Genomic DNA, 16572 nt, shown 5'->3' on the forward strand with positions numbered 1-16572 from the left:
ACTTGAAGATAATCCCACACAGGAGCTGGCTAAAGCACTATGAGCAGTGCCGCAGAAGACAAATGTGAATAGGAATGGAGGAGTAATAGACCCTGATCGATTTTCAGAGGGTTGTGTTCGTGAGGAGCTAGCTAAAATAAAGGTAGACAAAGCAATGGGGATGGATGGTATACTTCCTAGGTTGCTGAAGGAACAAAAAGCAAAAAGAGAAACGGACCAAAATGATGGGAAAACAAAACATCCAAACAAGGTAGAAAAAATTGTTTTATTTTTAATTTATTAACTGGAATATGTTATCTTTGGGTTATGTGCACCACAATTATTTTTGTATTCAGTGGTATAGTCATATACAACTGATTTGGGGGAGGGATTGGCGCCCATAATTAGTAGATGGGCACCAAAGTTTCTCCCTGCCTGAGTGCTATTTATAAATACTTGAGCTAGTAGGGATTCCCAAGCCCTGCCAACTAGAGACATCTTCCTCCAGTCTTGCAACCCCAAATCTCCAAGCTTTGCAGCCAATGGCAATATCCTCAAGCTGCCACTGTTTTCATGCATGCCAAGGGGGAGGGTAGGGAGGAGGGACGGCAGCAGCAGCTTTGCAATATTGCTGCCAGCTGAACTTGGGAAGTTGGAGGGGGAGGAGATGGCTGTCAGTTGATGAGGCTTGGGGATCCCTACTAGCTACATCAGGAGAGAGATTCATTTTGAGGGAGCCTAAGCTCAAAGTGGGAGGCCCAAAAAAGCAGTAATATTTATCCTGATTAAACGATCCTCCATATGCGCTGCTGACAGCTGATTCAGCATCCCCGCTCTGATGAGGCTCACCTCTGAAGAGGTTCACCATAGTTGTAATAGAAGTGAATGGGAAAACCAGGAGCACACATCCCTGCTCATCAGAGTGGGGATGCGGAAGCCTGTGGCTGCTCCCACTGTCAGTGGTACACGTGGAGGATTACTCAGTCAGGGTAAGCATTACTGCTTTTTTGGGTTCTTCTCCACAGTGTCCCTTTAATGAAGGTTTATTATTAGATACATACATCTTCTATATTACTGATTGCAACTTTGGGACCTGCTCAACCTTTTTTTTTGCTCATCGGCTAGTGTTTGTGTGGCCCCAGAAAAAAAATTTTCGGTCAATGCGGCCCAGGGAAGCCAAAAGGTTGGACACCCTTGGTCTAGCCAATGTTCCCTGCTTGAGTGATGAGCTGTTTGGAGATTCAGCAAACACCACTACCCAAAAGCTCTCAGAACATAGGAAACTTTGGTCAAACCAAAGAAGAAAACAGCTCCATTGAAACCTTTTAAGCCTGCCTCCTACCAATGGAGATTCTCTGCCAAAGCATCTGCTCCACCATATCCCCAGCAGAGAAAGCAGAAACAACAGCAATGGCCTGCTAAGTCTCAGTCTGCTGCTCTAGTCAAGTCCAGTCTTTTTGACCTGCTACTAGAGAACATAACGTCAATTTCTTATTTCTCATCCTCTCCCTCAACCAATAGGGGGATGTCTTCAATTGTACATCCATCGTTGAGAACTCATCACCACAGACCTTTGAGTCTTAAAAATCATTCAGGAGGGTTACTCTCTCCATTTCTCCACCCTCCCTCCAGATCAACCTCCAAGAGAGTCTGTTTCAACACTCGCCAGTCCTCTCTTCTTTTACAAGAGGTACATTCCCTTCGTCTTCTCAATGCCATCAAATAAGTTGCTCTGGACCAACTCCATCAGGGGCTCTACTCCCGATACTTTCTAGTTCCCAAGACAGGAGGTCTGGGACCAATCCTGGATTTCCGAGCCCTCAACAAATTTCTAATCAAAGAAAAGTTTCAAATGCTATCCTTAGCCACTCTATATCCACGATTGGCTATACTCTCTGGAACTCAAGGAAGCTTACACTTTCCATCTCAGAACACCTCAATGGACCTTAGCCTCTCAACGGTCCCAGGCAACGGATAGTCTCTCACAGCATATCTCTGTGACGTCGTCTCTTCGACAATCGCTACAGTGGTGGATGATTTCGTCCAATCTCTCCAGAGGACTCCTGTTTCACATGCCCCCTCATCAAAAGGTTTTGACCACAGATGCATCGACCTATGCCTGGGGCACACATCTGGATGGTCTGCAAACTCAAGGTCATTGGTCAAGTGAGGAACAGAAGTTCCACATCAATCTGTTGGAACTCAGGTCAATTTACTAGGCTCTCAAAGCTTTTCAGCATCTAATCAACAACCAGGTTCTACTGATTTGCGATGTACTATATAAACAAGTTGTGATGTATTATATAAACAAGCAGGGTGACACAGGGTCCCTCCTTTGCCAGGAAGCTCAAAAGATATGGCTTTGGGCGACTGCTCACAACACCTACTTGAAAGCAGTCTACATTCAGAGAGAGCGGACAAATTCAGCAGAATTCTTCAGCCTCGCAAATGGTCACTCAACTCTGCAGCTCTCCATCCCATCTTCTAACTGCTCATCCTCTGGTCTCCAGATTCATGAAAGGACTTTTCAATGTGAAACCACCTCTCAAACCTTTTCCAGTAGTCTGGAATCTTAATGTTCTTTTCAGATTGATGAAGCCTCCATTTGAACCAATGTCCACAACCCATCTTAAATACCTTACCTGGAAAGTATTTTTTCTCATTTCACTCAGTTCTGCAAGGAGGGTCAGTGAACTTCAGGCATTAGTGGCAGATCCACCTTTCACAGTGTTTTACCATGACAAAGTAGTTCTTTACACATATCCAAAGTTTCTGCTGAAAGTTGGCATGGAATTCCATCTCAATCAGTCGATTGTGCTTCCAGTGTTTTTCCCCAAGCCTCACTCTCATTCTGGAGAAATGGCTTTTCATACCTTGGCTTGCAAGCAAGCTTTGGCTTACTTTCTCGACAGAACAAAGCTGCACAGGTCTTTTCCTCTTTTCGTCTCTTATGATCCTAAGATCATAAGCTCCCCCACAGATCTACCACCCCCTCCCCCCCCCGACAAATCTAGCCGACCACTTCGCCAACAAAATTCTTAACTTGAAAACAATGCTCATAACAACTAGCACCTACCCATATATCCACCTACCTTCTCCAGAAAACGATGGCTCACCTGCTGACATGACCTGGTCTCATTTCAAAAACCCAGAATGGAACCTATTTCTCAAGCTATACTCAAAATATTCCAAATCAAACTGCCTACAAGATAACTGCCCTCCATCCATCATGAACACTGCCCCCCTCCCCTTCAAAGCTGAACTCTTCAACTGGGTCACCCTCTGCCTGTCTACTGGCCACTTCCCAAAGGAACTTGGCCACATCCTCGTATCTCCAATAATCAAAAACCCCAAAGAATCTCCCTCTGTTGCCTCCAACTACAGACCCATCGCCAATATTCCTCTTTTCCTTAAAATCATGGAAGGACTTGTCAATTACAATCTCATGTCATACCTAGAGAAATTTAACATCCTCCACGACTCCCAGTCTGGATTCCGCACTAACTATAGTAAGGAAACCGTTCTTGCCTCACTAACCAATCACCTCCTCCAACTATTCTCACTGGGAAACAGCGCACTGTTACTCCAGTTTGACCTCAGCAGTGCCTTCGACCTAGTAGACCATGACATTCTGATTAGTTGCCTCGACTCCATTGGCATTTCCGGACAAGTACTAACCTGGCTCACAGGCTTCCTAAAAAACTGAACCTACCAAGCCCATAACGACGGAATCTTCTCCCATACCTGGAGCAACCCCTGCGGAGCTCCCCAAGGCTCCCCCCTATCTCCGTCACTATTTAACGTCTATATGGCATCACTGGGACACTTGTTATCGAACCATAACCTGAAATCCTATATCTACGCAGATGACATTACAATCATTCCTATCACCTCACTGTCACATGAGACAGAACAATACATCTCAACCGTCCTCACCATGGTAGAAAACTGGACCACACGCTTCAAACTGAAACTAAACCCAGAAAAAACCAAGTTCTTCCTTGGAAGTCCCAACCACAAACTAACGACCACCACCCTGCATCTCAATGGTTTAACGTATCCAATCAATTCCACTATAAAAATTATCGGAGTCATCTTGGACCGATGCCTCACTTTGGAAGATCACACCAATGCCCAGGTCAAAAAATGCTTTTCCACCCTTTGGAAACTCCGTTCTATCAAACATTACTTTGATCTCCCCACCTTCAGTTTGCTGGTCCAATCCCTAATCCTAAATACCCTGGATTACTGTAACATCATATACCTGGGCTCCTACAAGAAAACCATTAAACGACTAAGACTCATCCAGAACACCGCCGTCCACCTCATCTATGGGCTTAAAAAGTCAGACCACATCAGCCCCTTCTACAGAAAACTTCATTGGCTACCATTGGAAGCAAGGGTCATCTTCAAATTCGCCTGCCTCTGCTTCAAAACCCTATCTGGCTCAGCCCCGATATACCTGTCACACCACTTCGTCTTCCCAGGCTCTAACCGAACACGCAATGTCCACCTGTTTGCCTATCCCTCCCCAAAAGGATGCATCTACAAAAGATTATTGGACAAAACCCTCTCTTTCCAAACTGGCAAATGGAATGATTGCTTGACCACCCTCATCTCTCTTGCCCCAACCTACCTATCTTTCAGGAAATCTCTCAAATCATACCTCTTTGATAAATTCTTCTAACTCCCGCCCTCCCAACCAAACTACTAATCTCAACCTCGCCTCCCTCCCTACCCTTCCCCCCCTCTTCCACGGTTATTGTTCGCACCCCCCCCCCCCGTGCAACAGTCATCGGATCATTTTGTAATGGCCACTGGTTTATACCATACACTTGATAACTAATTCTCTGTACCTTCATTGCATAAATATAGTTCTTATCTCTCTACTCTGAACTGTTTTCTGATACTCTGTAACTTCGCTGTATATGTACAGTCTCTTCTCCTGTAAACCACTCTGAACTGTTTTGTGGTATTGCGGTATACAAAAATAAAGTTATTATTATTATTATTAACAAGTTGGGGTATCCTATTTCCAAGAGAACGATTTCCAACTGGTTGGGTTCCTCTATATCGTTCTGTTAAGCTTAGGTTGGTCTGCAACTGGAGAGTCGTGTCACAGCCCATAAAGTTCGAGTTCTGGCAGCTTCTGTAGCTTTCCTTAGATCTACTCCAATTGAGGAAATTTGTAAAACTGCCACCTGGTCCTCAGTTCACACTTTCACCTCTCATTACTGTCTGGAGTCTTTCTCCAGATGGGATGGGCATTTCAGCCAGTCAGTATTACAAAATTTATTTTCCTAAAAGGCCAACATTCCCACCATACCATTCTGGTTACCTTGGAGGTCACCCACATGTGAGAATATGCTGCCTGCTTGTCCTGGGATAAAGCACCATTACTTACTGTAACAGGTGTTATCCAGGGACAGCAGGCAGATATTCTCACAACCCACTCCCCTCCCCAGGTTGGCTTCTTAGCTGGCTTACTGAACTGAGGGACCGCGCGCCTATGTCAGGCGGGAAGGCACTCGCGTATGTGCGGTGCGGGCTATTGCAAACTTTCTGAAAATCTTAAAGTGACGATGCACTTTTAAAGTGTCCGTACTGGGGCTCCATCGGTGACATCACCCACATGTGAGAATATCTGCCTCCTGCCCCTGGATAACACCTGTTACAGTAAGTAACTGTGCTTTTCATGAAGACTGTGGGCGCTGACGCCAGGCCAAAAGGAAGTACTTTGTACTGGAAGTGATGTGCGCTCACGCAAAAATGAAGATATTTCCTGTGGGCTGGAAGGGATAGAAGAGTTCCCAAAGAGACCATTCTGAATTTCTTCTTCACTAAGTATATCCGATTTTTTTTAGTATCAGAAAATATTTGGCATAAAACCCTTGACCCCTCTCCTGCAGGGTGAGTTTAAAGTTATGGCATTGAGTTGGAGGGCTGAGAGTTCTTGAAGGAGAATGATCTGTTGGGAATTGAAAGACTCTTTTGGAGGATGGTTTGGAGATAGTTTTCGGAGGTAGCGCATAACCTTGCTCTTACAAGTTTTAAGAACCCATGTGTCTGATGTGATATAGGCCCAACAATGATAAAAAAATTAACAACCTTCAGTTTGGAAGAGTGTGAGGATAAGGTTGCTGGATGCTGGCCAAGCTCTCTATGAAAAAGTCAATATGACTGCTGGGTTTTCTGGGGCCTCTGTTGCCTAGACTGCCTCTAAGTTGGAGCCCTGGAGGAAGAGGTAGATGAAATACTTCCTTCTAGAATAATAAGAGCACTTAGGGTTATAAAAGCGCTTGAGCAATGGTTTTGAAGATTTTGATGCAGATAGTGTGGACAGGGACTGCTCATGTCTGGTGATCTTTTGGGTGTCCTCTTCTATTTTGTTCCCAAAGGTTCAACACCTAAGCATGATACGATTGCTAAATGGTCTTACACATTAGCATCCAGGTCTGTTACTCTGAACCATGCTTGTCTCATGGCAATAGACAGTGCCAATGCTCTGGAGGTGATGTCAAACACTGACCTAGCCATATATTTTCTCATTTCCAGGAGACTGATGTTTAAAAGTGTTGAGTTAGTTATCTGGGAGGTACTGCTCAAATTGTAATAGTTGTTGCACTAATGACTTTGTACAAAAAGTCATATAGAAATTATAGCTCAAGATTCTACTGGAGAACATGGAGTTCTGAAAGAACCTGTGACCAACCTTTCCAATGTGCACCCTTCCCGGAAGGATACTGGCATAGGTTCTTGAACTAGTAGATTTTTTAGACTCCATGAGGAGAGAATGATGCTGGAGCTGCGGCTTGTCAAAACCTGGACTTGACTGAACCCTGTGGAGAGAATCCAGTTTCCTCAGAGCTACAGGAATCAATAATGGTATCTTTCATTAAGTTGTGAAATGGGAGCTTGAGACATTCCCTTGAACATAGTCTAAAGCATCAAAAAATTCAACTCTGGGGGTTCAGATTCTGTTTCAAGCTTGACTGGCAGATCTTGACCCTCTTTGCATAAATTTGGTGAATGAGAGACGCTCCTAAGGTGGTGGAAATGGGTCTGAAGAGAATCTCATATGACTGTCAGCTAAGAACTCCTGGCATCCAGAGGAAGAATGGTTAGACAAGTCTGAGCCATATTCCTCGATGCCCTGTGGGGATGGAGAGCATCGAGAATATGTACTGACTTATGTTGAGAAGAGTGTCAAGAGATACTTCTATATCTTCTTCGGTGATGATCTGATGTTGTTGAAATACTTTTGATGTCTGGATGTTGTTCTCCTGCATATCAACTGATGCCAATGGGGAGTGCAAAATCTGGTCCTTGAGGCCTTTATAGGTTGCTCCTCGGGTTGGGCTGGTACCAGCTGTGTCATCACAGGGGCTTGAATTCCTTGTGTCTGCATGTTAGCCAGCTCCCCTTTTAAAATTTCCTTTAGCTGCTCCTGCAGAGAGGTCACCAGTACTTTGGTGTTTGGTACAGTAGGCGCCACAGGGAGTCTAGGCGTTGGTGACCTTGATGATTAGGCACATCTTTGAGAACCTGTAAAGGAGTGTGCCTCAGTGCATCGATGCTTAGAGTGCATTAATGGTGTTGACACACAAGATGATGCTGATGAATGCATATTCTTCTTAGCCTTTTCGACAGATGACTCTGATGCGAAGTTGCTCACGCCAAGCAAGGTGTCAAAGTTGGTACAGTCTTTGATGTTGGAAATGTTTTATTCGGATTGGAATTGGAAGTTGCAGACATTTTCTGTTTTGTCAATGTCAAAAGTTTGTCGAATTGTTGCTGTCTAGTCTTTAGTGATTTTTTTTTTTTTAAAGTGTAGAACAGTGCTTTCAAGAAAGTGGAAGGTGAGCAGGACCAAGAAAGTGAAGACACCAATTATGTGGATCAGTGATTGATACTGTCCTGCTCACTGCTTAAAACCACTGGATGGCTTTGACATAGATGGAAACACCGCTGATGCAATTTCAAAGGACTCAATGGTTCCAGGAGGTCGAGTAGATTTGTCACTGAAAACAATTCTACGCTCCCAGACTGAAAATTCTTTTGAAATGAGAAGAGGGAAATGAAAATGAAGCAAAATACTGAAGAAAAACACAGGAAGGTACAAAAAACTCTTGAATTTGAGGCACTTTGAATTGGCTCCAAAGAACATAAGAACATAAGCAGTGCCTCTGCCGGGTCAGACCAGAGGTCCATCCCGCCCAGCAGTCCGCCCCCGCGGCGGCCCAACAGGTCATGACCTGCCTTAATCACCAGAAGGGGCCCCCTTGCCCCCTAGGTTTCTCATCGAAGTCCTATCTTCCCAACAATGTCCTAACCCTCCGGCCTTGCACCTGCACGACCTGGTGAGCTGTCTATACTTATGCAACACCCCAGCACCTCCCTCAGTACCCCACGATCCCCTTTTCCCTCAGGAATCTGTCCAATCCCTGTTTGAATCCCTGTACTGTACTCTGCCGGATCACTTCCTCCGGGAGCGCATTCCATTTGTCCACGACCCTTTGGGTGAAGAAAAACTTCCTTGCATTTGATTTGAACCTATCTCCCTTCAGTTTCTCTGAGTGCCCCCTCGTACCTGTCGTCCCTTTTAGTCTGAAGAACCTGTCCCTGTCCACCCTCTCTATGCCCCTAAGTATTTTGAAGGTCTCTATCATATCCCCCCTGAGCCTCCTCTTTTCCAGAGAGAAGAGCCCCAGTTTATCCAGCCTCTCAGCATATGGGCAGTTTTCTAGCCCTCTTACCAGTTTCGTTGCCCTCCTTTGGACTCTCTCAAGAACTGCCATGTCCTTCTTGAGGTGCGGCGACCAATATTGAACGCAGTATTCCAGATGTGGGCGCACCATCGCTCGATACAGCGGCATGATGACTTCCCGCGTCCTGGTTGATATGCCCCTCTTGATGATGCCCAGCATCCTGTTGGCTTTCTTCGAGGCTGCTGCACACTGTGCGGATGGTTTCATGGATGGATCCACTAGCACATCCAAGTCTCTCTCAAGTCCGGTGTCTTCCAGCAATCTCCCCCCCATTTTATACTCGAACAATGGGTTCTTTTTCCCTATGTGCATGACCTTGCATTTATCTACGTTAAAGCGCATTTGCCATTTGTTTGCCCAGTCCTCCAGCTTATCGAGGTCCCTTTGCAGTTCCTCACACTCCTCCCTGGTCCTAACTCTGGCGCAGAGCTTGGTATCATCTGCAAATTTTATAACCTCACACTTTGCCTCCGTTTCCAGGTCATTGATAAATATGTTGAAGAGTAGCGGCCCCAGCACCGATCCCTGCGGCACACCGCTCGTGACTCCCCGCCAGTCAGAATATTGGCCCTTTACTCCGACCCTCTGTAGTCTACCTGACAGCCAGTGCTTGATCCATCTGTGTACATCCCCGCCCACCCCGTGGTTCCACAGCTTCCTAAGCAGCCTTTCATGTGGCACCTTGTCAAAGGCCTTTTGAAAATCGAGGTAAATGATGTCTATGGGTTCCCCTTTGTCCACCTGACTGCTTATTCCCTCAAAGAAGTACAGAAGGTTTGTCAGGCACGACCTTCCCTTACAGAATCCGTGTTGGCTTGTCCGCAGTAGGCCATTTTTCTCGATGTGCTCGCAAATGCTGTCCTTGATCATTGCTTCCACCATCTTCCCTATAACTGAAGTCAGGCTCACCGGCCTGTAGTTCCCGGGGTCACCTCTCGATCCCTTCTTAAAGATAGGTGTGACATTCGCCAGTTTCCAGTCCTCTGGTACCTCTCCAGTTTTCAAGGATAGGTTGCAAACATGCTGGATTGCGCCCGCTATTTCCTGACTTAGTTCCTTTAGAACCCTTAGTTCCTTTAGAACCCTTGGCTTCTCAGCTCTGCAGAAAACTGAGAACTGATGGTCCCACAAACTGACATCAGGCAGGAAGGTCCTAGTGCATGCGCAGTACGGGCAGTCTTGAGACTTGAAAAAGTTTAAAATGACAATATACTTTTGCACTGTCCATACCAGGCTCCATGGATGTTGTCACCCACGTGAGAATATGCTGTTTGCTTATCCTTGGATAAGTTTCTTCTCTGTACAGTAACCTTTGCCAAATCAGGAAAGATCATTATCTTTCGACACTCAAAGAGTAACAGAGCCCTCAATTTCACCAACATTAACACCTCCATACCAAGAGCATACTGCAACATCAATGGCAGGAGATACTGTGATTCTGCTAAATGTGTAAGCTGGGATCTTATGAACAGACTCCAGGTCAAATGAATGCTCTGTCCCCATACCCAGCAGTTGCAGTTACAGGTTTTCCAGGAACGTTCGAGGATTGAGGTCTTCTGCCCCTTCATGAACTCCCAAAATCCTCACGCTGTTCCTTCCTGCCTGATTTGATTGAAGCTCCAATTCAAAATTGCTAGCTGGAAGCATTCACAATTATTCTTTTATTTTTAAAATAAAACTTTCCCTTATAAACAGTGAATTATCTTCATTTTCAGTTGAAAGTAGATAGAATTATGACAGAGGTTAAAAAGGTCAGAGTATTGTTAAATACTCAGAGTCAATTGTGGAATAATCCTAATTGCAGGTCTAATGGGTTATTAAGCTTTTGGGGTCTTACCTTAAGTAGAAATGAATTAACTTGAAAGATATCCAAACCTTTGTACCTGCCAAATTTACCATGCTATTTTTAATTTGTTAAAAAACCAGTAGTTAATATGCATTAAAATTTGGAGAACAATATCCTTTAACTTTGAATGTTTCACAGAACCTCTACATGAAAAGAAAGAAACTGATAAAGCCTCTACACGGTACAAATTTGATCAACTTATAGTCCAAGAAAAATGTTAACACCTAGTATTTTTTTTATTTACTGATCTATTGCTGTGCCTTAGAATTCAAATCTATATTAATATATGCCTAAGAACAAGTTGTAATTTACAGCCCTACTTGCATCCTGTTTTGTTACTGTAGTTCATGCCCTAATTATAGGACATTTAGCAGACTAATTCACTTTATATGGGTCTATTTACAATATGTGCAGAACAGAGCAGTATATCTCTTGCACCCTAAATTAAATGCATCTGCTCTTCATAAACCAGTGGTCTCAAACTCAAACCCTTTGCGGGGCCACATTTTGGATTTGTAGGTACTTGGAGGGCCGCAGAAAAAAATAGTTAATGTTTTATTAAAGAAATGACAATTTTGCATGAGGTTAAACTCTTTATAGTTTATAAAACTTTCCTTTAACAGTTTTACCTTATGCAAAATTGTCATTTCTTTAATAAGACATTAACTATTTTTTCTGCGGCCCTCCAAGTACTATATTTTTTCTGCAGCACTCACATTTAAAGTTTTAATATCTTTTCTTTCTCAAAACTGGCACATTTCTATTACTAAATTGAAAATAAAATCATTTTCCTACCTTTGGTAATTTCATCAGTCTCTGGTTGCACTTTATTCTTCTGACTGTGCATCCAATATTTCTTCTCTTCTTTCAGCCTCCTGTATGCTTCCTCTCCTCCAGACCTCATTCACTCCCCCAACTTTTTCTTTCTTTTTCTATGTCTGTCTTTCTCTGATTCCTTGAACCCATTTTTTTGCTTTGTTTCTGGCTCCTTGTCCCCCCCCCCTTCTTTCTTTTTTCCTTCTGGCTCCCTGTCCCCCCCCCTTTCTTTTTTCCTTCTGGCTCCCTGCTCTCCCCCATGCCACCGCCGCCGGGGAATATAGGCTGCTGCTGCCATCAGGAACAGGCCGAGATCTCCACGGGGCTGACCAACTCTCGCCGGCCGACGTCAATTCTAACGTCGGAAAGGACATTCCGGGCAGCCAGGCAGCGATTGGCTAGCCAGAACATCCTCTCAACGTCAGAATTGAGGTCGGGCGGCGAGAGAAGCAGGGAGATCAAAGAGCATGGTGCCGGCGGTGAGAAGGGAAGGGAAGCAGTTGGGCACCCCTGCTCTAGACGAGCCGCAAGCTGCACTCTATGAAAAACAGTGGAGGGTGACCAGTTGTGCGGGCCGCCCCACCCTTGGTACGCCACTGAAGCAGCAGCGTGTCTGGCCGGCTCATTCCATTCAAAGCCGCGGGTGGCGGCTCCTTGCGAGATCCGCGCCTGCGTCTGAAGCCTCTCTGATGTTGTGATGTCAGAGAGGCTTCCGATGCAGGAGCGAATAGCGCAAGGAGCCGCCAACCCGCGGCTTTGAACGGAACAAACCGGCCAGACCCGCTGCTGCTCCAAAAGGAAGGAATTATCCAGTCCAGACCGCGGGCCGCAAATAAAACTTGGAGAGCCACATGTGGCCCGCGGGCCGCGTGTTTGAGACCGCTGTCATAAACCATATTCATTAACAACTGAGGCCAGGGTGAGTTTAAAGTTATGAACCATAACTTTTTAAAAATTAATCCTTAGTAGGTAGAATTATTTGGTATATGCCTAGAACACTGCATTATCAGAGGAAGGAATATGAATTATGCCTACTTTTACCGATATACAGTACAATACACAGAAACAAAGAGCTTTCTGCAATGCCCCGTCCTTGCAATATGACAATGGTGGATGGAATTCACCCTAGGGTTTTGAAGGAACTAAAGGAGGAAATAGCGGAACTACTACAGCGGGTTTGTAACCTATCTCTGAAAACAGGCGTGATCCCGGGGGATTGGAGGATAGCTAATGTTACGCCCATCTTTAAAAAAGGATCGAGAGGTGACCCGGAGAACTACAGAGCGGTAAGTCTTAACTTCGGTTCTGGGGAAGATGGCGGAAGTGCTGATAAAAGACAACATCGATGAACATCTAGATAGAAACAAACTGATGAAAACAAGCCAGCACAGCTTCTACAAGGGAAGATCGTGCCTAACGAACTTATTGCACTTCTTTGAAAGAATTAACAAACGGATGGACAAAGGGGACACCATAGACATCGTATACCTGGATTTCCAAAAGGCCTTTGACAAGGTACCCTATGAACGCCTACTGCAGAAACTGAAGAACCATGGGGTGGAAGGAGACGTTCATAGATGGATCAAGAATTGGTTGGCGGGTAGGAAGCAAAGGGTGGGAGTAAAGGGCCACTACTCTGACTGGAAGAGGGTCACGAGTGGTATTCCGGAAGGGGTCGGTACTTGGACCGCTGCTGTCAATATATTTATAAATGATCTAGAAACAGGGACGAAGTGCGAAGTAATAAAATTTGCAGACGACACCAAACTATTTAGTAGAGTTGGGACTAAAGAGGACTGCGAGGAATTACAAAAGGACCTGAACAAGCTAGAAGAGTGGGCGATGAGATGGCAGAAGAAGTTTAATGTATAGAAATGTAAAGTCTTGCATGTAGGGAACAGAAACCCGAAGTACAGCTATACAATGGGAGGGCTGGTAATGGGTGAAAGTGCCCAAGAAAAGGATTTGGGGGTAATAGTGGACAATACAATGAAGCCATCGGCACAGTGCACAGCGGCCTTTAAGAGGGCAAATAGAATGCTGGGTATTATCAAAAAAAGCATTACAACAAGATCAAAAGAGGTCATCCTGCTGTTGTATCGGACGATAGTGCACCCGCATCTGGAGTACTGCGTCCAATATTGGTCACCGTACCTTAAGAAGGATATGGCGATACTCGAGAGGGTTCAGAAAAGAGCAACGCGATTGATAAGAGGTATGGAAAACCTTTCATATGCTGAAATATTAGAGAAACTTGGGCTCTTTTCCCTGGAAAAGCGGAGACTTAGAGGGGACATGATAGAGACTTACAAGATCATGAAGGGCATAGAGAAAGTGGAGAGGGACAGATTCTTCAAACTTTCAGAAACCACAAGAACAAGAGGGCATATGGAAAAATTAAGAGGTACAGATTCAGAACCAATGCTAGGAAGTTCTTTTTCACCCAAAGGGTGGTGGATGCCTGGAATGCGCTTCCAGAGGGTGTGATAGGACAGGGTACGGTATCAGGGTTCAAGAAGGGATTGGATGAATTCCTGAAGAAAAAAGGGTTAGAGATAGAGGATTACTATACAGGTCCTGGACCTGATGGGTCGCCGCGTGAGCGTACTGCTGGGCAGGATGGACCCCTGGTCTGACCCAGCAGAGGCACTGCTTATGTTCTTAAGATTATGTAGCGATTACTTTTTTCAGAAAGCTCTTAAAAAGCATGGCTTTTCCAATTACATTTGTCTAATCTGGAACACAATCCATAAGGACATAGATTTTTGAAGTAAGCTAATTATTTATGATAAGTGTATCATCTGGTCAGTTGTTTCAAACGATATGCTGAATTTTTTTATCCTGCTCAATTCCCATCTTGTATTGTGCTGCATATATTGATTTGATCCTGTTTTTTAAGGTATAGAACATTTTTGTGATGTATATGGTTTTGAAATAACCAAAGAGAGTCCTGGCACTGTACAACACAAGAGCAGAGAGGACTTGGTCTTCAAGCCAAATCAAACTTTAATAGCAACCATGCAAGTGAAAACAGCAGCAGGACTTGATAAAGCTGGATTTGGCTTGAAGAGCAGGTGCTTACTTCCCTTATTTCAGACTGTACAATTGCAGCACATGGCTGGTGGAAGGAATTTGATCTTCTTTAAATAAATAAGTCTGAACTTGGTTCTGAATTGCTGGTCTTCACAATCACTTCTAAACCAGAAAACAATCTCATGTCTGTAAAGTCCTCAAGGCTGAAATCACTGCACACCACAAGTTTATTGCTAATCACAGGCAATGTGTTGTTTCAGATGATTTCTAGTATTCATATTTATCAAAAAATGAAAAATAATGCAAGGAATTGCTGATTCTTCTATACATACACACAAGGAAAGACCAAAGCAATTTCATTAACTTAGGTCTTGACATAGAATTGGGCAAGTTTGGTCAGTCAGAAGAATATAAATATATATGTATATATATATATTTTTAAAACACACAAAGTTTTTAATAGATGGAAACCACCATCCACGCCGGAAAGTCTTTGCCCTGTAACACTGACTCTTGGTTACATAATGTACCAAACCTCCAAAAAGTGATGATACATTGCTTTTCTTAGCAGAACACCGTCACAGTGACTAAGCAGTCAACCTGGGAGTATACAAGCCTGAGAAGGGTGAGGGAATTCAGCAATAAAACTTCTGACAGTCCCAAGGTTCACATATTGCAGAGGCAGCGTCACTGCTGCAGGGAGGTAGGGAAACCGAAGAAATACCCAAGTCCGGAGGCCTCTGCTTACTACCAAGAGAATAAAGGGCTGCACATTTTCTAGAAGAGCTATAGCTGCTGGTACTTACAGCACTGCTAAGACGGCCTTGATGTGATGATGGTGGCAGTCACCTGAAACTCTAAATGCACTCACAATGCAAGAGAGGTACAGAGTGGCTGGAAGCAAACAAGCTCAACGGATTGGATTAGGCAGCCCAGCAGCCTCACTTATCAGTAGGGAGCACAAGGTACTGTCATTCAACTGCAGCTGCCAACAAACAAACTCAGTACAAGAAGAAGCAAAGACAAGGCCGTCCTATGTGAGTCATCATGAACTAAAGAGGTTTACAAAATACCAGCTACTGGAAAAATGGGGGTATCAGGACTGACCAGTGTGTACCTGTGGGACAGAGGTCAAAAGGGGCTCAGCTCTCTATTCTGTTCAAATACATGAAGCTAGCAGACTATATGCTGAGCCCTGACACCTTTCAGGAATCTAACAGTTCTCATTCCATCTATTCCCTAGAGACCATTCCCCTTGCGTCAGTCAGCACACATTACTTTCGTTGCAGTCATTGGGGGAGGGGGGAGACAGGGGAGAACAGTGAACCACCCTTCTCTGACTGCAGGAAGAAAACAAGAACAAGCAAAACGAGGGAAGTTCCAGGGCTGCTTTCAGAGTTCATTTGATCACACCAGTTAATATCAAATTGATTATAAAAATTTGGAGGCTGTCCCAAGAAAAAAAAAGATAAGACACAAAGACACCAAGTGCAGATAAATACAAAGTTTGGGTGGTGAGCACCAGTAATACTGCCTTGTCCTTTGTAAGGACGAGAGAGAAACCAATTATTAGGAAACCTTAACACAGAGTCTTCCCAAGAAATGGGCACTTAGCTCCATTTGTTTTCCCCCCCCCCAAAAAAAATTTCTATACATCAGAACTAGCGCTGCTGAAGATGATCTCCACAAAGCAATCAGGAAAGGCAGTGGCCTCAGCATGACGACTCCGTACGCACCAAATTAATTGGCAGAAAGCCAGGCTGGGCCTCACCTTCCATCACTAGCACAGTAAAAACAGGTCTCTCTGCCTTTTGTAGAAGAATCACTTTGTCGCCTCAAAAACTTTACAAATTTGGCTACAGTTGTCCGTGGAGTGTTGAAATTGCGCTGTTTTCAGGTTTGTTTTGATATTACTCCCATCAACAAATGGGTCATTTGAGTCCAGCTGCTTACTCCATAATGGCACGATACAGGGCTGGCTCAATGTAATCCTCTCGGTATCGTGAGTTGATGACTCTCTGTCTCTTTGCTTCTTGTTTGACTTCCTTTTCTGTGAAGATCTCTGTGAAACGCATATCAGAGGCGACGGACTGTGGAAGGAGAAGCAGGAATTAGAAATACTACTTGAAC

At 44.4% G+C, this 16572-nt stretch overlaps 1 protein-coding gene across 2 annotated transcripts in view; it reads right to left on the bottom strand.

Annotated features, from left to right (window-relative positions):
• Nucleotides 1-14629: 14629 nt before the first annotated feature.
• The window catches only part of KDM4A (lysine demethylase 4A), a 226336-nt gene continuing 224393 nt past the window's right edge, over nucleotides 14630-16572 (bottom strand). The window contains exon 22 of one of the 2 annotated variants that reach the window (XM_033916196.1): nucleotides 14630-16532. In XM_033916196.1, coding sequence (XP_033772087.1) covers nucleotides 16392-16532 — 141 coding nt within the window. In that variant the 3' untranslated portion in view covers nucleotides 14630-16391. The remainder of the gene's footprint in view (nucleotides 16533-16572) is intronic. The other variant, XM_033916198.1, reaches the window with a different exon arrangement.

Source organism: Geotrypetes seraphini, chromosome 12 (genome assembly GCF_902459505.1).
Source record: "Geotrypetes seraphini chromosome 12, aGeoSer1.1, whole genome shotgun sequence".
In the NCBI taxonomy this organism is placed as follows: domain Eukaryota; kingdom Metazoa; phylum Chordata; class Amphibia; order Gymnophiona; family Dermophiidae; genus Geotrypetes; species Geotrypetes seraphini.